This window comes from Gymnodraco acuticeps, unplaced genomic scaffold, assembly GCF_902827175.1.
Source record: "Gymnodraco acuticeps unplaced genomic scaffold, fGymAcu1.1, whole genome shotgun sequence".
NCBI lineage: Eukaryota > Metazoa > Chordata > Actinopteri > Perciformes > Bathydraconidae > Gymnodraco > Gymnodraco acuticeps.
The window spans coordinates 605489-630842 of record NW_022989982.1 but is presented as its reverse complement, the minus strand read 5'-3'; the positions used below and the strand labels follow the sequence as shown (position 1 = coordinate 630842).

General features: G+C 41.1%; 1 protein-coding gene across 7 annotated transcripts in view; it reads left to right on the top strand.

Moving 5' to 3' along the window:
* The first annotated feature begins 304 nt into the window (after positions 1 to 304).
* phldb2b (pleckstrin homology-like domain, family B, member 2b) overlaps positions 305 to 25354 on the top strand; it is a 36847-nt gene continuing 11797 nt past the window's right edge. For 4 of the 7 annotated variants that reach the window (XM_034211999.1, XM_034212001.1, XM_034212000.1 and 1 more), the window contains exons 1-9: positions 305 to 557; positions 7281 to 7337; positions 7427 to 7550; positions 9109 to 9207; positions 9930 to 10013; positions 16389 to 16508; positions 18949 to 19133; positions 20010 to 21197; positions 24549 to 24920. In XM_034211999.1, coding sequence (XP_034067890.1) covers positions 525 to 557; positions 7281 to 7337; positions 7427 to 7550; positions 9109 to 9207; positions 9930 to 10013; positions 16389 to 16508; positions 18949 to 19133; positions 20010 to 21197; positions 24549 to 24920 — 2262 coding nt within the window. In that variant the 5' untranslated portion in view covers positions 305 to 524. Of the gene's footprint in view, positions 558 to 7280; positions 7338 to 7426; positions 7551 to 9108; positions 9214 to 9929; positions 10014 to 12105; positions 12332 to 16388; positions 16509 to 17195; positions 17215 to 18948; positions 19134 to 20009; positions 21198 to 24548; positions 24921 to 25354 lie in introns of those variants that run through there. The other 3 variants (XM_034212003.1, XM_034212004.1, XM_034212002.1) reach the window with 3 other exon arrangements.

Below are 25354 nucleotides of genomic sequence, written 5' to 3'. Positions count from 1 at the left end.
AATGCTGCCAAGTAAGAAATAATGCTCTCCCTCTCTTTGGCCCTCTCCAGCCTAGAGAGAGAGAGAGAGAGAGAGAGAGAGAGAGAGAGAGAGAGAGAGAGGATGAGAGAGAGAGAGAGAGAGATGAGAGAGAGAGAGAGAGAGAGAGAGAGAGAGATGAGAGAGAGAGAGAGAGAGAGAGAGAGAGAGAGAGAGAGAGAGAGAGAGAGAGAGAGAGAGAGAGAGAGAGAGAGAGAGAGAGAGAGAGAGACTCCCTCCCTCCCTCCCCAGCTCCACTTCCAGCTGTTCCTGCATTCCTCCACAAGTCGCGATTGGCTGAGGCCGCCGGCTTTTTTACGCTTGTGAGTGTGTTGTGATCGTGTGTGTGTTAATGTGACAGATGATTTAAAGTATCTCCAAGACATCCACAGGTTGCTCATGCTGCACAGGGAATGTATTCGCAGTCGGGACTTTGATCACAGTGAAGCAGTGACAGACCTTTGTTGGATTTGGAGCAGCTGCGTAATTGCGACCTTTTCTGCACGATGACAGAAGTGGCCAGTCACGCTTCAATAATGGTAAGCGCGGCTTTTTATGGGGGAAATTACAGAATACACTTTGTTCTCGTGTTGTTTCAACAGCCACTGGTTTTAAATCTACAGCAGGTAACAATAAACTAATTCTATTCAACTTTAATTCCAGATTAGTGTGGCAAAAATCAACGCAGTGAACGTTTTGCTTGTTTCTGCAACTGATTTAAAGTAGAAATGCTGTGGGGGATTCCACTCAAGATAAAACAAAGAAAAAACACAAACAAAGACTCATTAATGCTGATGACATAGAAGTTCCTATTGGAATATTACTGATGTATAAATGATATCATTTGATATTCCCAGGTCATATTGTGAGGCCCAAAGAGGACTGATTTAGTTGTAGACTTGTCTGTTGTTGTGTGTATAAGGGAGTCATCCCACATTTGACACAAATAACCCTTTGAAGATGATTTCTTGACTCAGATGAGGACCTTCCTTGAGTTCATTGAAGCATACATGTTGTTTCCCCTCATGTGACCTAACTTCAACCATAACATTTAAGAAACCACATCTTTCCACCTCCCACCTCTTACATGTCAGATTAAAGAATGGATAAAGAGTAAGTATGGCTGTGGTTTGGGAGTTTGTGAAAGGTTCACATTAGATCATGCCCTGTGTATCGAATTTATCTGATTACCTTTGATTTCCCAATTAGGACATTGTACACTTGGGTCATGTGGAGTTGGTCTTTTCAGTTCTGTAATTATTAGGTTGTGGATTTTTCTTTGGTGTTTCCATACACCGTACAGATGGCAATAGTGAAACTAAAAAACCTTATGTATTACATCAGAGGGACACATTTAAACTCGCTTTCAGTTAAAATCTTAAAAATGGACAGGACGTCCATGGCTTTTTTAAATAAAAACTGACATCAGAATGCTAATAATGTTAAAAACCATTATATTTGGAGTGTTGGCTATTACCATGATGTGGAAACAGGGAGAATACAACCGTCCTGCCTCAAGTTCTCCTGCAGATTCAAAACAGCACTTAAAAGGTTAATTCATGTGCTGAACAAATTATAATTCCACTTGTACTGTAGTTGTAAGATTTGTCCCACAGTATTTACTATGAATGTGTATGCCAGGTATGCTTGAACTGTCATCAGTTCAGTTTATGACAATATTTAGTTTGGAGGCAGTGACTTTTTTGGTCAACAATCTATTTCCCCTAATCTCTGAATTCTTAAGTCTATTTTTTTATCCATTTCCTTTTCCTTTGTTTCCCCGCTGCTCATTTTGTTTTTCTTATTATCTCAAAGTCGATCTTTCTGCCTTCCTCTTGTTCTCTTAGCTGTCCAGCAGTTCATTTCACAATGCAAGCTTTGTTAATGTGAGTTACATCTCACTATACTCTCTCTCTGTCGTTTTTCTCCCTGTCATATCCGGCCCCTCAGAAACCTCAACATCAGTTGATCCCCTCCATATGGCGGTAAAGGTAATCTGGGCTTTTCCAGAGACACACAAACCCGAGATAAAAACTGAAGTTAGATTTCCTCCGACGTTGAGTCAGCTGCAAAAACAATGGACTTTCTTTCCTGCGAGGATTTGCACTTGGGTAAATGATAAAAGAGAGAAAACGCTCAGTGGAGTGTGAGAAAGATTAAATTGGAGAACAATGCTTGTGGATGTTTGTTGTGTTTCAGCAGCGGTTCAAGGTCAAGTAATGTTTATCAGCTTGAAATGTTTTCAACAAAACACACTGAGACTGAGAAGAGCAGTGTTTTATGAACAAAAGGATGAAATGTGTGTGGGAATGCTGACGTCTATGGTGTGATGCATGCGTAAGGCATATATTAAACTACTTTGTGTTTAATATGGGTAATTGTTGTGAAGAGAAGGGAGGAAGATAACCCCATTTAGCTCTGAGAGTTGCTCTATAAGAGGGACACAGAGAGGGGGACTCCGTATTAAACAGCATCTGTGATACAATGCTGGCTTTGTCAGGTGGGAGGAGGAGTGGGTAATGCTGGAATGTAAGGGGAGGGGAGGTTAGTGAGAGACAGAGGGATGGAGAACGGGAGAGATAAAGATAGAGGAACAAGGGTAAGACATGGCATTTAAAGATAAAACATGAGAATTACAGAGGAACAGCTGGGAAGACAGCATTTTAGACAAATAAGATACTTGGTATAATCAACAATAAATGGACAGAGAATAAACTGAGAGAAAATTGAATGGTTTTGGCTTCAGATAATGACAAGAAAGAGATGAAGACACATGAAAATTAGACAAAAAGGATTCTGTTATATAAATGTATCATATTTTGAAGAGCATTGTGTTTTTCTTAACAGTTTGTAAAACATCTAAACATCTAAACATAACCACAGATAGCGATATTTCCCTAATTTAAAGTCTACAAGCACCCTTTTCAAATACTTACTTATGCAGAAAATAATTAAATATATAATCTTGTCAACATTTGTTGTCTTTACACCCACCTTTGATGGGAGTTGAATATAGATTGAAAAAGAGGCAACAGGAATCAGTGCAACATATTTGATAGTTTTCCCCTGTCGTGTACTCCGTGTAAAAAATAAATGGCCCATATTTAACAAAGATTGAATCCTTCCACTCCTTAGCACAAATGGTGGTCTTTACCCATGCACATTTTATTTCTGGAGCACATTTAAAAAAAGCTCAACAGTCACCTTGGGGTTTAAACCCCAGGGTCTAAATCATATTGAGGAATGAGGAGCGACACCCTTAGCCTAAGGCCAATGTAAGCTGTTTCAATAAAGCAGGAGAAGAAGCAGATGGCCAACATGGAATATCTGCATTCAATGAAAATAATAGTCCTGATGATTTGTCTGTAGTTCATTGTGCTCTTCTGTGCGTACCGCTGTAGTTATAACGGTAATGTTGATGCACTTATCTTAATAGCTTAACTCCGCTCACAATATTATAATATATGTGTGCAAGCAACATGTTCCAAATCACTGACATGAGCAACAGGCTGAAATGTCCTGAATGCAGCCTGCATGAAAAACAGACGGCAATAATAACAAAGACAGGAAAGAAAACAAAACAGATGTAGAGGAGGGACAGAGGAATGAAAGCAGAGGATGAGGAGAATAAAAAGGATGAGATGAAACAGTCCGTGGACGCTGGATCTGTTTGTCCTTCTGCTTTTATGAGTCCTTCCATCACTTTCTCTTTGTCTACCTCCAGATGTGGGGCAAACGGAGCATTTTGGGGGAAATCAGCTGTCCTACAGATGGGATCAAAGAGAGACTGCATGCATTTGATTTTAGAAACATTGTATGGAGTTGTTTAAGCTGTTCCTTTAATATTTAAAGCGCTAATTCAGGTGTAAAACAGATTTGGGATTAGTAAAAGTAGGGCAGCTCTGCACATTAAGGATATTTTCCCATAAAGGCAAAAAACACATTTGTATAAACGTCCCCAGCCTTTCATTCCATTCCATTCCAGGAGTTCATTTGTGATGAAATGTTGACGTTTACTCTGCTGGACGTTCTTTCTCTCAGTCTGCCTCATGTCACTCGATATCTGGCTGAACCTGATGCTCATTATTCACATAGACTGTAATTCTGTCATCAAACTCAATTGAAGCTGTAATGTGACATCCTGTCAAGTTACTCTTAGGCCAGAGACATGACCCTACACCAAAACACCTCAAGTCACTTTAGCCATGTGGAAGTTTCAACTAACTTCTTACAAAATAACAGTTTCTTTAGTGGATTCATGTTTAACTATATGCACCAACTTTGAGCTTATAGGGGCCAAAAAGCAGAGAGTATCCAAGTGATAAAAATCGAGTTTTTCTATAAACCTGTAAATACCTAAACCATCCAGTAATCTCATGCTTGAGCTCTCCGGTCCAGATAGCCTGATAGCATCAGGTTTGGTGTTTGCAGATTGTAAAGACCCCCTTAGGATGCCAGAGCTGAAATCTGTAAATCTAGAAGGGGGGTTGATACACCTCACTGCTCTGTTTAAAGTAAAGCACAACAAGGTGAAAACTTGTCTTGACCTGCCAGACTGCAGCTCACCTGGTGAAAGACGAAGGGGGGAGGTTGTGGAAAAAGAGACAATGAGGTGGTAGAGTAAGGAATATATGACATAAGGGGAGAGTCAGGGAGGTGGGAAAGGACGTACAGGAAGGAAGCGGGAGGAGACCGCTGGAACAAAAGAGAAAATAGTCTTGTCATTACTCTCACAGTCCCTGTTGAACTTTGTATCTTCATTCAATCTCTATTCTGCTGTAGCACCTCCAATCCGGCTGATGTTGCCATCATATAGTGTGTTTGCTTTGTCTACACTATGTTGAAAACAAGGGGAATGCAGGGCCTCATATCTTCATGCGATAACAAAAGAGCTGATGCGTGACTTTATTTGTAGATGTGTGTGTGCATAGGGGTAACAGGGGTAGCTGAGCTGTAAAGAATAGCAAGTGTGTGTGTGAGAGTGTGTGTTTCAAGGCAATAAGGGTGTCAAAGCAGCAAGGGAAGTGACCTCAGAGAGGAAGCTGGTGCTGAATTAGAGGAAGTGGAGTGGCGTTGACTTTGATTTGGTTTTCCTTTGCTGGATAAGGAAGGAAAAGAGAGGAGATTGAGATTAAAAAGGCAGGCTGATGGGACATAGAAAGGACAAATGAAGAGAAAATAGGGTGAAGACAAGTAGGTTGAATAAATAGAAAAGGGTATTTTAGTGAAAGGAATGTAAAAGTATTGAAAAGATTAGACACTAATGGTGAAACCGCGTGAGGTGGATAATGTATATTATTACAGTAATTATTACAGGATATGGGAGAGAAGGGGAAGAGAGGAAGGAAATAACCGAAGGTGTAAAAGGAGATGTGGTCGGGGTGGTTTCCCATATACTGTAATCATCTCTTTAGTGAGAAGTATTTCACTCCATCTGGATTTTTTTTTTGTGTGCCTTTGAATGAGTGTGTATCACACAAATAGAAGCAGGACTGTTTTTCCTTCATTGAATTGTACGTTGCTGCAGGGGTTGTCCTTGGCACTGGATCTGAGTGTGTTTACTCAAACACACACATTTCTGATTGTGTTCCCTTTCATCTCGCCCTGTTTTCATTCCCATTTATAGTTATCATTCTCTTCCTTTTATGCCAGTCTAATCCTGCCCTGCTATTTCAGAGTTATTAAATGACTTCATACTTTTTCCCACCCTTAACAACATGTTTCTTTATCTTGGACTCCACTGTCAACTAAACAAAATAAGAAAGTCATGACACTGAAGCCCTGCTAGTGTCCCCTAGAGGCTGAAATGTATATTACACTCCACAATGTGTTGGATAAAACAAACAGTGTTTCTGATATAATAAGGTTTGTACTTAGGCAAACACTCAAATTAAATGGGTTGGTTCCCTTGGGAGCATCAATGTGACCAGTTCAATCTGCCTTTTAGATTATGACATGTCTGGACATTTGACCGGTGGCACAAATGAAAGCAAATGGATTCCCACAATGGAAAGGGTCTATCTTCTGGGGAGCATGAATTAACTCAGTGAATTTCATTTTTTTTTAAAAAATGGTTTTGGTTAATAAAAACTTAAATTGTGGCCTCATCCTCTTCATGAACGCCTATATTAATTTCTGGACAATCTCGACTATATTTAAAGATACTTTCTTGAGCTGAACCAAATAATTCAACATACGTAGAGTTAATGCAACTGACAGCCATTGCTATAATTTGCTTTTTTTGCTTATTAAGCAAACACAAACACATGTAAAGCATCAGGCGGTAAGATGGCATACCATAAATAGTTGTTTAAACTCTGTTTTCATGGAACCTTTTTTTTACCAGTTCTTCCCACTGGAAACGGGTTTGTGTTAGCATTTGAGTGTCAGAGGGTGTGTGTATGAATTTGTCCACTCTAGTGATATTTTCCCCTTGGAACACTTTCACACGGAGAGTTCCTCTCATGTGTGTGTGTGTGTGTGTGTGTGTGTGTGTGGTGTGTGTGTGTGTGTGTGTGTGTGTGTGTGGTGTGTGTGTGTGTGTGTGTGTGTGTGTGTGTGTGTGTGGTGTGTGTGTGTGTGTGTGTGTGTGTGTGTGTGTGTGTGTGTGTGTGTGTGTGTGTGTGTGTGTGTGTGTGTGTGTGTGTGTGTGTGTGTGTGTGTGTGTGTGTGTGTGTGTGTGTGTGTGTGTGTGTGTGTGTGTGTGTGTGTGTGTGTGTGTGTGTGTGTGTGTGTGTGTGTGTGTGTGTGTGTGTGTGTGTGTGTGTGTGTGTGTGTGTGTGTGTGTGTGTGTGTGTGTGTGTGTGTGTGTGTGTGTGTGTGTGTGTGTGTGTGTGTGTGTGTGTGTGTGTGTGTGTGTGTGTGTGTGTTCGATCATTTGTGCAGATGTTTTGTTTCTTTTATTTGGTTCTTACGCCTACTGTAGCACTTTGGGATTGTTTTTAGCAATGAAAGCTGCTTTATAAATACCATTTTTTATTATTATAATTACGTGTACTTGTGTGACCCTGCTCTTAGTGTCTTTATTATGTTAGCTTACATGAATGGATGAATGATTGTACGTTTACACAATTTTCAGCACAGTGTGGCCTTATATGCTGAAGATGATTAGACTTCAAGAGACTGATACAAGATACTGAAAAACCCTCATGTACATTTCAATATAAAAAAAATGATGAGAACAAAACATTAAAGACTTTTGTGAATGTATTATAATTATATGTTTCAGTCTCAGAGCTGATTCTCCTTTCTCTCTCCTCCAGGACTGTGAGATGATGTTCCAGCCAGAGTCAGATCAGATGTCCCCAGTTGAATCTAAGGTTAGAGAACACACACACAAACACACACAGAAACAATAATAAATACCTTTGTTTGGAAATGACCTTTCCCCTCTGCCTGATGCTCGTAGTCTCCGTCTCTGGACCTGATTGACACGGGGAAGGGTCTGAAGGTCCAGACAGCCTCTCCCCATCTGGTGAGCCTGGGCAGCGGGAGGCTCAGTGTGGCCATCACCCTGCTGCCACTCAAAGAAGGTAACACACACACACAAATACACACAGCATAGAAATCATACACCATGGGCTTGGATTACCATGTTTTTAACACGAGTCATGTAAAGCCGTCACCTGTGAAACCAGATATTTTTGTCCCTTCCTCTTCCCTTTCTTTGAACTTCCCTCATTGCTTTGTTTCCTGCTTTTCCCGCTAAATGATCCCCTCTTTTTCCACCTCGCCCAACCATTGCTTCATTTTGACGGTTGCTGGAGAAGTGTCGGGGATAGGGGAAAGTGAGACGGGGTCGCAATAAAGTCAAGACAAGAAGCCAACACTCCTTCCTCCCACAGGGCTCCCCTGGACCAAAAACATATATTCAAACAAACTACTACAACCACATTCCTGGTTATTTATTTTGACTGTCATTTCGGAAGAAAATTACCCTACTTTCTGGTTTGTGCGCAGACTGGACGCACAGTTAACAGTGTAAAAAAAGAGGGCAACACTGAGCTAACAGACTAGAATCAAAACAGCTATAAAACAGGGATGACTCATGGTTTCATGAAAGTGTCTACAGCAACAGAGAAAATACTCCATTAAACTAAAAGACCAGAATCAAACACTGTTCCTTATAGAGAACTCGTGTCCAAATCACACACACCTGATAACTGTGACATAATGGAGGACGGTGCATTTATAGTTATTTATAGATTCTCTATCATCAGCCATCCACAGGTGTTTTGCACACCTTCCTCATTCACTCTCTTTAAAGCACACACACACACATGCACACACCATGCATTCATCAGATCAGCAAGCAACAGGTGGCGTTGCTTAATTATTATTCCAGACAGTTGGCCAAACACAGGAAAGCAAATAGATGGGAGCAAAGATAAGTAGATCTACAGCGTGATATAATGAGAGACATGCTTGTATAACTGATTAAAATGCAATGGCCTGCAGACCGAAGAGGGAATAGTAATAACAACTGACTGATATGAGATTAATATCCTTACATTATAGTGAGGATCTGTCCTTAGATAACACAGGTCGAGTTAACATGTCTTATTAACAAAGCTCTCATTATATTCCCAGTGCAGAGGGACAGAGACGTTTTGTTTGGCCTCCTCTCCACGATGAGAACAGTGCAGTAAAACATTGTGATTGCTTTCAAATACATTTTATTAACTTTTTTAAATGAAGCTGCTCCAGTATGACATCTTTTTTATAATAAGTCAGATGTCTATATTTATAGAGTTGGTTGATTCTCATAAGAACAAAATGTACAAAACACAAAATGTGCCCTTCCATTTCAGCGAGGAATAACAGCAATGTGGAAAATCCCTTTAAGGAGAACTGAGAGTCTATTTTTCTCTAAATGTCTAATGACGAAGAACAACCAGTTAAAATGAATAATTCTGAACCTAATACATTGTGCCACCCATATGGTTCAAAAGCATGTTTGTATATTTTCTAGTAACAAGTGTCCAGAGTAATGGAGATTCAATGATGACTGGAACACATCAAAACGTTTTTGTTCCCCTATACTGTTGTTTTGTCTTTTTAAATGTTTTTGTGTATTGCTTGTTGTTCCAGGGGTGACCCGCATTGGCCGAGAAGATGCTCCAATTCCTCAAGATATCACCATCCAGGGAGCAGGCATCGAGGCAGAGCACTGTCTCATCTTCAATGAAGGTTGATGTCAGTTCACTTTTCACAAAAATAATACATTATATTAGCAGTTCTCTTAACTTTTTGGACTGGCAAGTGTGTACTAAAAGTTCTAGCCAATAATTCCTTTTATGAAGCTTTGCTTGGATCTTAAAATCTCGCCTTGCTTAAAGAAGATCATTAAATCTGCCAATGAAAAGAGATTTGTCAAACTGTTAGAAAGATGATGTACTAAAAGTATTTTGCCTTCTGTTAAGAGCATCATCATAAGAAAACTGCAACATAATTACCATTTCACAGACACACTGTAATTTGCTTCAGGTGAAATAATGTGTCAAGATAAATATGAAATTGAGTGAACTCGTAAGCTGGATATCTCTCAGTAGATTGGTAATGTATTGTGTGAATGAAAGAAAATGATCCTTGCCAGTGAGATGTCAAGTGATTGATTGCACTCTTGATGCTTTCTTCTTATTTGTTCCTGTGTGAATCATCTTGTATAATTTCTATATATATACACAGTGATTATACAACACACAGCGTTCAGCACAAAGCCTTTTAGTGAAGATAGAAATAGCATGGCTTTGTGTGTATGTTATTATTACAACTGGTAGTGTAGTTTGGAGTCATCATTCACCAGGGAAGTATTTGTGTGTAATTGTGCGTAGCAATCTGCAGTTGCTTTACTTTGAAGTGAAGGAACACAGTTTTTTTTTTTAACCTCATCATTATAACCTCTAACACAGGAGGAGTGGTGACCCTTGACCCCTGTGGTAACCTCTGCAGTCTGGATGGAGTGCAGGTCACTGTGCCCACACCACTAACACAAGGTAAGATATACACACTCACAAACACACACAAACACACGCTTTTATGCTGAGAGGGGTAAGAGGGATATATTGCCACCTACTGGTCATAAAATATGTGGAGTAAAAGTTGGCTTAATTGCATGGAGTGTGCATACTTAAAGCATTTCATAACTTGTGTGTGAAAGAGTGAGGGTGGTTAGCTTGTGGTTTGGTTAACTTGCATTCCTTTCAATGTGTGTATGTGTCATATGGCCAGAGTTAACATTGTGCTGACGTTCTGCATAGAAACACAGGGTGTACTGCATTTGTGTGTGTGTTTTCATACAAATGTACAGGCCTATGTATGTGTGAGCAGTTCCACATGTTTAGGTATTCGTGTGTGTGTGTGTGTGTGTACCTCTGGATTGGTTTAATTCACTGCGGTTTGGAGCTAGCTGCTACAGTGAGTCACAGCTTCCAGCCACTGCAGAGCAAATGCTTTACATTCTGTTTCTACAGGATACTTGCAAAACACACATAAACTAAAAGATTAACCTAAAAAATTCTTAAATATTTGTTTCTTATCTTTTTGTTTACCTCTGCTCACGTGTCTGTTTTTTGTCAGGCAGTATCTTGATATTTGTATCTCTGGTCAGTTTGTCCTATCTCTGCTGCCAAATTCCCTTTTTCTGGATTTTCCCTGTTACAAAGCTCTCCCTGTTTTACTGGTAGCTCCATACCCTTTCTATGTACCCCTTTCTCCTTTTCATAGTGTCCTGTGTGGTCTTGCAATTTCTAGTTAAATATTGACAGGCCTAATTATCTTCCTGCTGTGCCTGGCTGATTCAAATATTGACATCATGTTGCTGTGTCTACTCACACAAGGACAGGGCATTGTGAATTCACAGGGGTGGAGAGAGGTCTGAAAGAGAAAAAGGGGTTAAAAAAGTCAAAAGGGCATGGTTTGGAAAATTATGGGGAAAGAGAACATCTTTCAGAAATACAGGCCTCAGATGCTCTGGGTTGAGTTAGTGTAACCACACACAGAAACTCGTAGAGACACACACAGAGACACATGCCCGCTGTAGAGCAGCCTGGAGATGATTAGCTATGTTTAGGAAGTGATCTGTTCTGTATTTGGGACTTCAGAGCTTCACCTGGAATCACATCAGTTCTCCCACTAACTCACTGGGACAGCTGAAAAGTAATATGTTCATACAGCATGATTACAATAATCATCGTGAAGCAGACCTCAGGCTTTCTTCTTTCTAATGCTTACAAAAAAACAATGGGATAACCTCTATTATGCATCTCAGTTCATATTAAAATGGAGCTTGGATATAAAACTCAATCTCCCAGCATTCACACTGGTCTGAAGACAATGCAAATCAGGTTGCTGAACCAAACACAGCTGGTCTTATACCCAATCTGTTCTCTTTCTCTATATGTCTGTCTCAAATACACACACATCTGCATGCATGACAAATAATGGGTTCATGTTTTGTTGGACATTCTTGCAGTTAACAAAGCATCTGAAAGAAACAGTTTCAAAGACTACTTTTGACTCTGGCTGAAGGGCAAAATAAAGTAGTTTTCCATTATGGGCTGTAGCCAGTAAGTCTCTGTGGCATACCACCAAATATCTTACATGCCCTTTCTCTACTGTTGCTTTGTCTTAGAAGTCAAATTCAATTATTCTTAAATGAATTAGTGTGTCATTATCATAGAATCCAACCACCAGTTTTAGAGGATTTTAAGTCAGTCTCTCTCTGTAGTGCAGCTGTTTTGGGGGAACATTGGTCCAATGGATTTAAATGAAAAGAGAAGGAAAATAGGTAGGGAGACAAAGAAAAACTGAGGGGGCGTCCTCCAAATACCTCACTGTCTAAAAGCCTTTGAACCTACCAACTGCAGATAGGGGGTAGTGGTATTATCGTTTAGTTGTACCTGTAGTTTTAACTACTTGCACTATTGTTTTATTCACTTTTACTTGTCGAATAGACTTTATTGACCTTAAATAATGATACTGGGATTATTGACAATATATACAATTATTTTCTCTGCTAAAACTCGAGACTCCCACCCCTTTTCCAAGAGTTGGTTCAGTCCGGACTCAGTCATGCTAAATCAGTAAACTTTCTTCCACACGGAGTGAAGACGGTGAGGAGGTTGTTGAAAGCTGAGGAGCGAGACAAACAACAACACAGGGACCGGCACGAGTGTATATACATATCATATTCGTTTTATTTGACTTTTCTAGAAGAAGTTATTTTAAGGTCTTATGACGATAATTTGTTTGACGTTAGGACGAAGAAAGTCGTTTTTTTCGTGATACGTATTCACTGAATGGGACTCAAAAGGTATGTAACGGATCTTTATTATGCTAGCTCCTAAAGATATTCGCATAAGGCTGCAATGCAATGTGACGCACTACTACAAGTAAATACATTTCAACTTGTCATATTTGTATCCTACTTTTTCCTTAATTAAATAATGTATGTGTATTTTAGCATTCTTATTTGCGACGCTGAACACCTTACAGTTGCAACTTTGGCGTAGTTGTGCTTTCTTTGAATCTATATCTATCTATCTGTCTGTCTGGTAGTGTGTCTACTTGCTCTTTGAACAGGTTGAGCAATGCTATTCCAATGAATCGATGCATTTGTTTATTTGAAGACTCGTCATACTGATGAGTAGAGCTGAACTGACTACTTTACCAGCAATGATGTGGAGCATTTGCTGCTATTATAGATGTTCCTTTAAAAATCAAAATCCCTTCTGATTGGCTGTAATTGAAGTCCCATCTGTCCCCTAAATCAATGGAGGCACTGGTGCACTAAACTGAAACTCTTTTTAACTGCTTTAATTGCTTAAAAATGACTGTAAAGCACAACTTTATATGACTTATTGTTGAAGAATGTGGTGGGAATCAGTGCTGCTTCTGCAGTCCAAGCCACCGAGTTGTGAAAGTCACATTTCTTATTTACAGTCGAGTCAACTCTTGGAGGCTTTCCATTGCAACATTTTGGCATATTGTCTGCACCTTTTGGTGGAAATAACATGGGTGTGCATGCCTCAGGGTCATACATTAGCAGGCAAGTTCACAGACTGGTGTGGATGCACATGACAAAGAGCCCATGGCTGTGAGGACAGGCAGTGGTCAGGACACCTGACACCTGAAAACAATACGGCTTCATTGTTCTGGATGTTATTGTCTTCACTAGTCTTTCTCCTCCCTGCCTAAAGCACAGTGTATCCGTTTTAACAGCATAACCTTGCTTGCACTATAAACCAATTGAATAAGAAATACATCTTGTCATCAATTATTATTGATATATACCTGTTGGTTTCCCCAGGCCGGCAACATTTGCTTAAGCACAATGTGTCTGTTTGGGGTGAGGGTCAATAGATTGATGCTGTGTGCATGAGAGTTGAGATAAGAGCAGAGACGAGATATCTACTGAGCCGCCGGCGGGGAGACAATGCATGCATCTGGTTAGTCTGTGTTTGTGGGAGAAAGAGAGACTGGAAAAGTGTGACTGACTGACTGACCTAATCTGCAGCAGCTCCCCTGAGAAAGACCAGTCTGTTTATTCATGATGTTACTGCTGGACCCCTGTTCCCCAGAGAGAGCTTGTGGTTTTTGAGGTCAATTTACACTCTCACTGGGCCCTTGTGTGTATGCATCTTTTCATGAATGAGTACATTTGGTGCAGTACCATGTCGATTTAAGGGAACATTGCAACATTTTTGATAAAGCAGAATCATGAAGTTTTCTTTCAGACTGTGTCAGGAAATGGTTGGTGATTAGTTGTGATTTTTTTGTGTGATTACTTCACACGTCAAACCAGACCAATTAGCAGGTAAGTGAGTTTCATCTAAGCACATGTTCGTCATGGGATCTTTGCCATTGGTTTATTTTTCATTCTAACCTAATGGTCTCAATTTGGCAATTCCTCCACTTAAGTTAACCAAATAGAGAAACAGTTTTAAGTTTCCTCTTCCATAACATTGTGGTGAGAGTGAAGTTTGGTCCGCTCAGATCTACATGGAAACAAAAATTGTCTCCAGACGTGATACGGCTCCTACATCTGCTCCCTCAAAGACTCTGAGGTCTGACTTTGTAGATTGCAAACTTTAAATTATCCTATAAATGTATATACAGACTAATTTCAAGTTGTGTTGTAGTTGCAGAGGGTCTGTCCATATGTGTTTGTTGGGGGGCTGCGTTGACGTGGGAGGCAAACTTAATTAGCTGGTAAACAAGTAAACATGAAGGAGATGAAAGATGTTGTGTTATAGATGGTATGTCTTTCTTGTGTGTGTGTTTGAAGGAAGAGGGGATGTGTTATTAAGGACAGCAGAATTAATTGGATTTAAATTGCATTGCAAAATTGCATTTCTTGAACTTGTTAAAAGTTTAATCTTCACGTTTTCTAACAGTACTGTCTCCCTCTTCCTTTCATTCTCTCTGTCACCAACAGAGATTTGCTAATGCTGAAGGAGAGGATTAGCAGTTATTTGTTAGCCAAGAAGCACTAAGAGGACATTAGATAGAGCTGGGGGTTGTGAACAAATCAGGGCAACACACTTTACTCCCCACTTTAAAGGTGGCACATGGCGAGCCTATTGAGGGAAGGAAATTAGATTTTTACGATGTGGGGGGTGTGTGTGTGTGTGTGTGTGTGTGTGTGTGTGTGTGTGTGTGTGTGTGTGTGTGTGTGTGTGTGTGTGTGTGTGTGTGTGTGTGTGTGTGTGTGTGTGTGTGTGTGTGTGTGTGTGGTGTGTGTGTGTGTGTGTGTGTGTGTGTGTGTGTGTGTGGTGTGTGTGTGTGTGTGTGTGTGTGTGTGTGTGTGTGTGTGTGTGTGTGTGTGTGTGTGTGTGTGTGTGTGTGTGTGTGTGTGTGTGTGTGTGTGTGTGTGTGTGTGTGTGTGTGTGTGTGTGTGTGTGTGTGTGTGTGTGTGTGTGTGTGTGTTGCGCTAAATACTGAGACTTGCTGTGATTCATTAGGCAGACACTGTTACGAGACATGTTTCCACACACACACACAGATACACAGGAGCATGCACAACATTTACTCATGTCTGGCAATGAGAAACATGTCATTATTCCATGCTCGCACTAACCTTCACGGTGACATGTCCGTCCGTGTGTGTGTTTTCTATCCTTTGTACTCACAACACTCATCTCTTGATCTCTCTGTCAGGATGCCACTGCTTCACAGTTTGCGCCCAAACCTGCAGGATTGTGTTGAGTATGTATTTGAGACGTTCACAGTCCAGCTGTGTAGACTAAACATTTGACACTGTTTTCGTGTGTGGTGTGTTGGCTCCACCTCACCACAGCACTCAGGTCCCCCCCTGTGCTGAGAAATTACAGCTTTGAAGGCAGAATCTGCTCTCTCTGCACTCTAAGCAGGTATCGTCTAGACAAATATGACCTTATGTGTCTATTAGCACAGCTTTTCATTGGGATGTTAGCGAAACTGGACATTAGGTGAAGAGTGAGAAAGAACAGGGTGAAAGGGATACGAACGAGAGAAGGGGAAAAGAAAGAATAACAACTTTTTCCATTCGGTCTTTTTCCATTCACCCTGTCGCTGTCCCCCCTCTCGCCTCAGTGTCTGACTTCAGGTCCAAGGAATCTGATGTTACTGTAATGGAGCTATGAAGGAGGTTCTTTTTTAGCCTTTTACACACATACTGGGGGTTTACTGTAGTGCTCATCTGACGCTGCTACCCTCCGGGGTGGAGGTTACAAGAATGGAGAGAGCAAAGAGATTGCATGTGTGAGAAGGAACTCTTTTGTTTAAGTCAGTCTTGTGATTTTCTGTCCTTTTTTTTTTTTGCATCGTCTTTTCATCTTTTTTTGCTGTCTCTCTACTGTTGCCCTTTTCCTGCGTCAGATCTCCTGTGAGTGTGTGTCAGCACTGTTGTCTCTCTCCACTCTCTTCTGAGCTATTTGTACAGCTGTGGCTGTCTGTGTGCATTACAGGGGTTGTGACCCTGACATCTTGTTTAATACCTGGCGCTCCAAGGCTAATTGATGGCCAGAGCAAACACTGTGGTTGGGAATGGCCGGCTGTGCATGAGTGTGTGGAAGTGAGTCTCTGGCTGTGAACAAATACTCCAGGCTCAGACCAATTTTAAGCTGTATTTATGACTGCCTCTTCACACTTCAAACAGACAGCGGTGTATGTATATTTAATAAATGTGTCAAATGGCCTTGTTCTGTGCTCTCCAATATTTCTTTGTGCCACATTTACAGAATAATTCCATGTTTAAAATGACTTTTTGATCCATGATTAAATGTGTATCTGTACATCTATTTATACTACACATTACCTAAATATACTCAAGCTCTGTCTCAGTAAATATTAGATGTATCTCTAATTTGACCTTGTGTTTTTCTCTCCAGGTTATTCTCTGTGTCTGGGTAAATCCTACTTCTTTCGGTTCAACCATCCCGAGGAAGCAACCAGAATGAAAAGTATGCTTCCACAAAAGAGCCCCGTGTCAGCTTTGGCCTACAACACAGGTACACACACACACACACACACACACACACACACACACACACACACACACACACACACACACACACACACACACCATGTATACATCACTTCAGGGGACATTACATTGACTTACATGCATTTCCTGGAGACTTATCCTAACCTTAACCATAACCAACACATGCCTAACCCTTAACCTTACCCTAACCCTAAACCTAACCCTAAAATGAATGATTCCCCTCATGGGGACCTCCAATTTGTCCCCATAAGGGAAGCCAATCCCCACACGTGACTATGTAAACAGATTTAGGTCCCCACAAGTATAGTAATGCTAGACCACACACACACACACACACACACACACACACACACACACACACACACACACACACACACACACACTCAGATGGGTGAACTTTTCCCCCACCACGACCTGTACTTGATCCTCTTTGTTCCTCCTCTCTCTTTGTCCTGCCACATCACCTCTTCGACCTCCCTCCCTTTTTATCACCTGAACAATTGTTTCCATCTGATTTTCACCTTTTCTGTGCGTGTAGTTCATCACCTTATTCTCCTCATATAACATGTCTTCTCTGCCCATAACGTCTTTGCTCCCTGATAAGGATGTCATGGTAAAGTCACAGTAATGTAATGTCTTTTATCTGGACCCTGAGTCTGTAATAAAGTTTCATTCATTCATTCATTCACAGGAAGTCCCGCTCTAGTCAGGTGTGTAAGACTGCGATGTTATTTTTGAGTATGTGTGTTAGAACGACTGAAGGGTAGAATGAGCAGGTGTTTTTCAGCCATCTCATATGTCTTTTATAAACATACTATCACACTCGTGCTAAAAACGAAACTCAAAACATATTGGAATGTTATTGTCATGTGGTGCCGCCCTCCTTCTGTTTCCTTGGTGATGCAGCTGGGTTCCGCTGTCTCCGTAGTGATTGATTGGACGTTGAGCAAGGTGTGTGTGCCATTATCAGTGGAGTCCTTGCTCTTAAAACTCCCAGGCGTAAGGAATGCACTCACACTCTGACATGTGCACCTACAGTGAAGACTCGCACATGAAGCAGACTGAGCTTAGCCTAGAAGAAAAGTCACGATAGAAGGGAGTTGATGCACGCCAGGCCTCCTGTATAAATCTGCCCATGTATGGAGACAAACACCCTGCGTGTGTGTCTGTGTGTGTGTGTGTCTGTGTGCATGTTTCTAGATCTTATGTCTTAAATGTTCTGCCCCATTTCTCTTCACCGTGTAAGGTTTGACATTTTTCTCAGACAGGCTTATATTCAGCTATGGCATGTGCTATAGGTACTGCAGTTAAAAAATATATACAAATCAAAACGCCAATAGTTGAAAGTTCTCACTTATTCTTAAATTCTCCAAGATATAATGTACACTTTTGGTATATGTACATGTGTTTGTGTGTGTTTCACTCAGGCGGACCCACTGCTGTCAGTTGTAGGAAACTTTCTTTGTGTGTGTGGGTGTTTTTGACAGTTAAACACTGGGTGGTCTAAGCTTGAACATTGTTATAGCTCCTTTTCCACATAAGGCGCAGATGGATTAAAAACACTGGCTAGGTTTCTCCCATATCGCTTTCTACTGCCGTCCTGTAGTGTTTTACCTGCATTATGGATGATAAGACTATTAAGGGAGTTCTTTTTGTAATTCTGACAGAAAAAGTGGAAGCTATTACTCAAACATACTCCCACCAACCTCAGCAATATTTTTCCCAAGTAAAAGATTGTCTAAATGTGTCTTTCTAACTTCCTTCCTGCTAAATCTGACTGACTCAGTTGAGGTTTGGCAAAAAGACCACCTCTCTGCTGAAGCTGCTTTAAATAAAAGGCTTTAGGAAGGGTGGGGGGCCTCTTGAGGGTATTCCAGAATATTTTGTGGTCCTTTTCATCCCCCAAAATCCTACTCTGCAGAACTGAAGTCGAGTTAGCCTTAGTGTTTGTCTTGGATCTAATGGATGGTTGTGCGGAAGAATGTATTTGCATGCTGTGTGTGTGAGTTGACTCCTATTCTGGGTCATTCTCTGCCAGCAGTTACAGGTTGTTTTGGTTGGGTTTGTTCTGCCAAGGGCCAATCTATGAATAGCTGCAGCTTCAGGTACATACTCAACCTCTCTTCAACCACAATTTATAACTTCGTGCCCTTTTCCTTCTTCTACCTACTTATTTTCCTGTTACTGATCTTTTTTTCTCTTTTTTCCAAAAACTGAACGGACATAAATGCCGATCCATCTCTTTATCCCTTTTTTGTTGTGTATTCTTGTCATATCTATTTTCTCTTGTTTTATCTCTGCACCCTTTTTTTCTTTCACACAGTTTTCTTCAATATTCCTCGGATTTACCCGATTTGGATCTCCTCGTTCCTCCTCCCCATGAATGTATTTGAATATGCACACTATTATACAATTCATTTAATGATTCTCTCTCTAACCCCCAGACTACCTGAAGTTCAGCAGTGACTATAGCCATTCGGTGGTGGGTGGCACCGGCAGTTCTCGGGGGATGCGATCTGCCTCTGAGCTCCGGGACTTGATGGACACCCTGCAGCGCAAGAAGATCGCCCTGGAGAACAGCCTGAGAGCCAATGGGAACGCAAACCCCTCCTACTTCAGCGTGACACAGGTCAGCCATCATAAAACTCCACTTCGGGATTTGTTATTTTGCTTTCTACGTCACCCTCCAACAGGTGTTGTAGAATCTATATGGTCACTCTGGATGTTTGTCAGGGGTTTACTCATTATCTCTAAGACCAAATATGGCTAACCGCTGTTACCCATTATCCTTGGTGATACAACAGTGTTCAACTTGCAACACTAGATGTATTCATTACTCTGGTTGCCATGACACCGCTTTAGAATAGAGTCGTGGACTGCTTAAAGTCAACATTATCTTCTTTCAAATCAAATCAAGTTTTATTTATATAGCACATTTTTAAACGATTTTTGATCGAGCCAAAGTGCTGTACATATAATAAAATACCCTACAGTAAAGACACTTTACAGCAAATACAACAGCACAGTTTGTGCAGAATATCAGTATGAGAAAACGACACCCTCTGTCCTTAGACCTTTAGACCCTTTATTTTAGATCAGATTTAATCTATTGATCCCAAATGTGAACATTGTGTTGTTGCAGCAGCATGTAAACAAGGCATTGCACATGAGTTAAAAATCAAATAAAGAAATGATCATTACATATGTACATATCAACAGAAGAGAGTATATCTATCAAAAACACAATATAAATAGACAGAATAAGTTAGTAGACTATAATAGACCAAACCTACTACTAACAAAATATACTCATAGGATGCTTTATACATTATACATGTGTCAAAGTCGTTTTAAAATGTAAATGCAATGAGTTACAGTCTTAGAACAATACACACACATTAAAACTATTTCTGTATCATCTACCTCTGTTATATCTGATATGAAATATAGAGCACATTAGAGTATTTCAACGTGTAATATATTTGTATACCATTCCATCTTTCAGTCTCCTCCCACCACACCTATCACGAGTCCTACCACATCCTCATCATCCTACCAGGAGCAGGCGAGGCGCTTCTATGGCTCAGAACGTTCGACCATGTCTTTGAAATCCCCTCCCCCTCTTTCCCCTGGACGACGATCCGACCCCTCTTCTTCTCTGTCCTCACGCTCCTCGGTCAATCGCAACCAGGACAACTACGGCAGTAGCGATAGCCGACGGCTGCACAACACGGGCTCCTCGTCTTCACTGTCCACATGGAACGGCGGAGGCTCCACCACCTCTGTTGATGCCAGCAATAACTATCTCCTGTCTCTTCCTCCACCGTCATCCCGCACTCCATCAGGAGGAGGTGCAGCCAGCATGCCCTCAAGTCCCCGTCTTGGCCGCCGCAGTTATGGCACCCAAGAGCCAGTGCCCAGCAGTAGGACCAGGAAATACTCAACAGGCTCTCTTAATGGTTTGACGGGAGGAGGGCACAGTCGCTCGCTGCCACGCCTCTGCCCCACCCAGTCTCCCCGTGACAACAACAACGGAGTCCTCACCTTGTCGACGCTGCCTCCACGGCGATCCGATGGCGCTGGCGGTTATAAAGTGAACAAAGACTATTACAATAACAACCACAATGCCAGCCCGGACCTCAACCACAACTCCAGCCAGCATTCCTCCAACAGGAATCAAATCAGAAATGCAACTCAGGGAGAAAGTGTTGTGTCTATCTCCCTTTCCTCCCCTAAAATCTTGCCCCCCACCACTTCCTCTATCTCTGCCACCACTGCCCCACCGGATGTGACCCTCCCATCTAAGACAGGGGGCTCTTCTTCTCCTCGTGTGGCCAAGAAAGTCAGCCTGACCTCCACCAGCTCTGTGGGCTCCATCCACCCCACGACCTCCAACCCTCCAGAGCAGGAACGGCTGGCTAGCAATGGGGTCTCCAGCGAGAGGGAGAGGCTCACTGCTGCCCCGGGGCTTGGATTTGGAGAGAGGATGTCTTCCTTTGGGAAGGCAGGGCTGGAGCCTTGGATGGGGCTGGGTGAGAGGAGGCAGTCGTTTGGAAAGGCAGGAGTGACCCCACCTGGAGGTTTCAGGGAACGAAGGGGGAGTATCAGCTCACTGAGCGGGAAGGAGGAGCTGACCGACTACCACCAGCACCAAAAGGAGGAGAGACTCCGCGAGCAGGAGGTGGAGAGACTGGTGAGTTTGAGCGTGTTTGCACATGTGGCTTTCTTTATAATGTTCCTCATGTTCCCCGCATCTGCCAATTCAACTGATGGAAAAATAATGCAATCGGATCAAAGGTCTCTGGATAGAAGTTATGATATAAGCTGTGATTCAGACCACATCTGGTGTCATTTGCAAATTAGTTGCAGACTTGCAGACTGTTCACAGGTGAGCAGTGTGTTGCTGTAAGGATTGCTGAAAGAACATAGTGTTTACATTTGAATTGGAATATAGTTATGCATAAAGATGCAATCACACCCTAAGTAGTACAATACATTTAGTTTAAGAATGCATCCTCTAAACCAGTGCTTCTCAAACTTTTTTCAGTAATGTACCCCCTTTGAAACATTTTCTCAGCCAAGTACCCCCTGACCGATCCCGAACATTTTTGATCGAAAAAGCCTATATAAATAATTACAATATAGTGATGTTCCCTCAGTGTGTGATGTATTAACTCCTTCGTGGTATGCATTACAACAAACTAAGGATATTTTCATTTTATGCATGAAAAAAAATAACAACACTTTTTCCAAGGAGTTTTAAAGTAATATGTTATTGTGAAAAACTATAAAATACAATACACACATTTGACATGTTTATATGAGGACCCCCTTGGTGGTTCTAGGAAGGTTTTATATAAAATTGTGTTTTCTATTTAACTTATTTTACTAAGATTATTATTTTAATTAACCTTTATTTTATTTTATTTTATTTTTTTAAATCTCACGTACCCCCTGTAGTACCCCAACGTACCCCCAGGGGTCCGCGTACCCCCATTTGAGAATCACTGCTCTACACTATCCTCCTTGTCCCCTCAAACTCACTCTCCCAAGGAGTGTCACACACACACACACACACACACACACACACACACACACACACACACACACACACACACACACACACACACACACACACACACACAATGAGGTTCACCACTCAGCAGATGCCTCTGGCAGTAAGCCCATACTAACAGGACTATCCTTAACCCTGTGCTTGGGGTGTGTGTGTTTGTGTATGTGCAGTGCGTGTTTGTGTCAGTCATCTGGAGGTCCGCCCAGTGTGGTTCGGACCACTAAAGAGCCACAGAACACATCAGTCAGATGTGGGCTAGAGAAACCATGAAGATTAGAGAGCGCAGTGGTAGTGTAGCAGGTGGATAAACACACAGATGCTCAACATGTAATGACAACTGGACTCATAATCCAACATCCTCCTTCTTTTAATCTCTCTTTTCACACAGCCATATACAAGTGGCCTGGTGTCTCTTAAACTGTGAGAAATAGTTTTCTGGATGCTGTTCAAACCGAACTGCATTTCCCAAGCATCTCAGCGGCTGTAACCTACACAATTTGCACTTTGTCCAATATCAATATCGAACACTTACTTAAACCCAACAGTTTTGCATTAGATGTGGTTTTCCTTCAAACCAATTGATTTTAGTTTTAGGTGCAATTTAAAAACAGCAGCATCCCAAAGTCTAATTTGAGTTTAATATTTTTAAATCTCTAAATGATTATTATTTTTAAATATATATTTGTATAATGAATCTGAAAGATAACAAACAATTAACAGTTTTTGGTAGTTCTTATAAGATATACTGCTAGATATTGTGTCTGTGAATCCAAGGCTGAGCTCAGGAAAGGCTTGTCTTAACCGTGTCTGCCCTCTAGTGGTATGACAGGACACATGCATTATTTCCATGTTGAGATGTTATTTTAATTGGAAGAATAAGTCGAGCTGCAGCAAAGATTCTTTGAATGCAAACGACACCTCAAAAGCACAGCTGGTTAGAGGGTTTTCCTTGCTTTTTTCTCTCTCTTTTCTATTTTCTTTTACTCTCACTTTCTTGTCATTTGTCTTTCTTGCTTCAGTGTGTCTTCCTCACCCTCTCTCTCTTTGTCTCTCCAGTTGACAGCTGATTACTATAAGGGTTCCACAGAGGCTTGTGTCTATTAGAAAAGAACAAGGTGACAAACAGACACAGCATCAGCTCCTGGTTCACATAACACTATGAATGGGGTGTGTTTGTGTGCTTTACACTGGTAAACAATTTGGAATATGTTCATATAATTTATTTGATTTGAATAAAGTACCATTTCTAAAATAATGTGATGAATGACGAGCAACATAATGTAGGCTTTGTGTAGCTCTAGGATGTCTCTCTTCAGAACTCCTTATCTCTTGAATCTCTCATCTTTCATTATCATCACTTCACCTGGTTCAGATTCCTTCCTGCAGCACAAAGTGTCCCGTTTCCAGTACACACAGACACATTCCTGTGTTTGAAGTCATGGCCTGTTCTCGTGCACACTTCCTATCATAGTTGACAGCTGTCTACCTTCTCATTAGCTCACTCTTTTTCTCTCTCTCTCACTCACACTCAAACACATTCACACACCTCCGTCCCACATTCTTTTTCCTAACCTCCATTTCTAATATTACATACACAGGCTTGCTGTGTGGCTTACATACTTCCCTCCTCCAGAGAAGCTACTGCTGAACCTACCAGGGGTATTTTGACCCTCTGCAGCCTCCGTAGCTCCTCATATAGCTATAGTTAAGGCAGGCAGAACCGTGGAAAGGGAAGCTCTTGATTCCCAGTTAAAGGATAATATTCTTTCTAGGCTCTACAATGTAAATCACAAACAAAACAGGATTGTACTGAATGAATCCGGGACTAAACAAGGACATTTAAACTAGAGGGAGTGACTTCTGCGATGCTCCCCCAGGTAACCTGATCATTGGAAACTTTATTTTATGATGGAAAGAAATAATACCCGCAGAGCTGTTGGCACTTCTATATAGTATGGAACAAAACAGAACATTGAATCTGTGCATTTTTTTAACCAAATTGAAAAAATGTATATGAAGAAATATAAAAAATGCAATGTGTATTTTATACTGGTTTTGAATATTTAAAATCTGACAAATGTAAGTTTGCATTTACGTATAATCTTAAATGATGTGTGCTTTGCTTGTTGTCTCTTTAATAGCGTTTAATATTGTAGCGCATAATTATGATACGTTTATAGAATAATCGGCTACACATCCAAAACAGCATTAGAGTTTAAAAAACGTGTTTTTTTTTAATAACAAATTGTTATAACTTGTTTGGTTGGGACTTTCTTGAATTAACATTATCACAACATTCTAACAAAAATAACTTCAAAACTAGATTATTTATTTTGAAATGTATTGTAACTATTTGTAACTGCTTACATTGAGAGCATAAAATGCTGGAGTCAAATTCCTTGTTTGTTTATTCACTTACTTTGGCATTAAAGCTGATTCTGATAACTCATGCGTTCTCTGACATCTCAGGAGCGACAGCGTCTGGAGACCATCCTGTCTCTGTGCTCGGAGCTGGGCCGGTCTGAGAGAGACGAAGGCGGACCCGCTCCCACTTCAGCCGTGACGGATCTCCAGAAGATCAACCAGGAGCTCGAGAAGCTTCAACTGAACGACGAGGACGATGACGACACACCATCGGTCTTTTCTGATTCTTCAGCTGTTAACGGAACGGGGAACGGACACATGGCGTCCCATGGATCAGAGAATGGCTTCTATGACGATGATCTGCCGGTACGACGGAGGCGCAGCAGTGGTCAGCGAGACGCCAGGGCTGAATCACCTGCTGTCAGCCTGCGGAGCTTCGCCGCCTCACCTTCTCCACGTGCACAGAGGAACAATGAGGTACAAGAGATTCAAATTGGCTCCCACTTATATCACATATTCTTATCAAAGTAATTGTTTAAGGTTAAAAATGTAATTTAATTAGAATAAATGAATATCCTACTCTGTGACGACAAGATATTATCCTATGTCTCTTTTAATAGGGTCAAATACATGTTAAATGCAAATTCAGTTTCACACACATCTATTAGATGAAAATGCTAAAGGTGCACCTTTTGACTTTGGTCAGCTTCTTCAAAGATTCATCAGGATTGATGTGAGGTGTTTTTGCTCCCTGTTTTTTCTCAGGAGACAAGGATCACTCCTTAATACTTGGAAAGTATCGACATACACATTCTTAAAGCACAGAGATGGGATAAATTTACAGCTCATTTATTAGATTAGAGCAGGCCAAGTGTTGGACATTAGAATTGACAGCTGTGGTGTGTGTGACT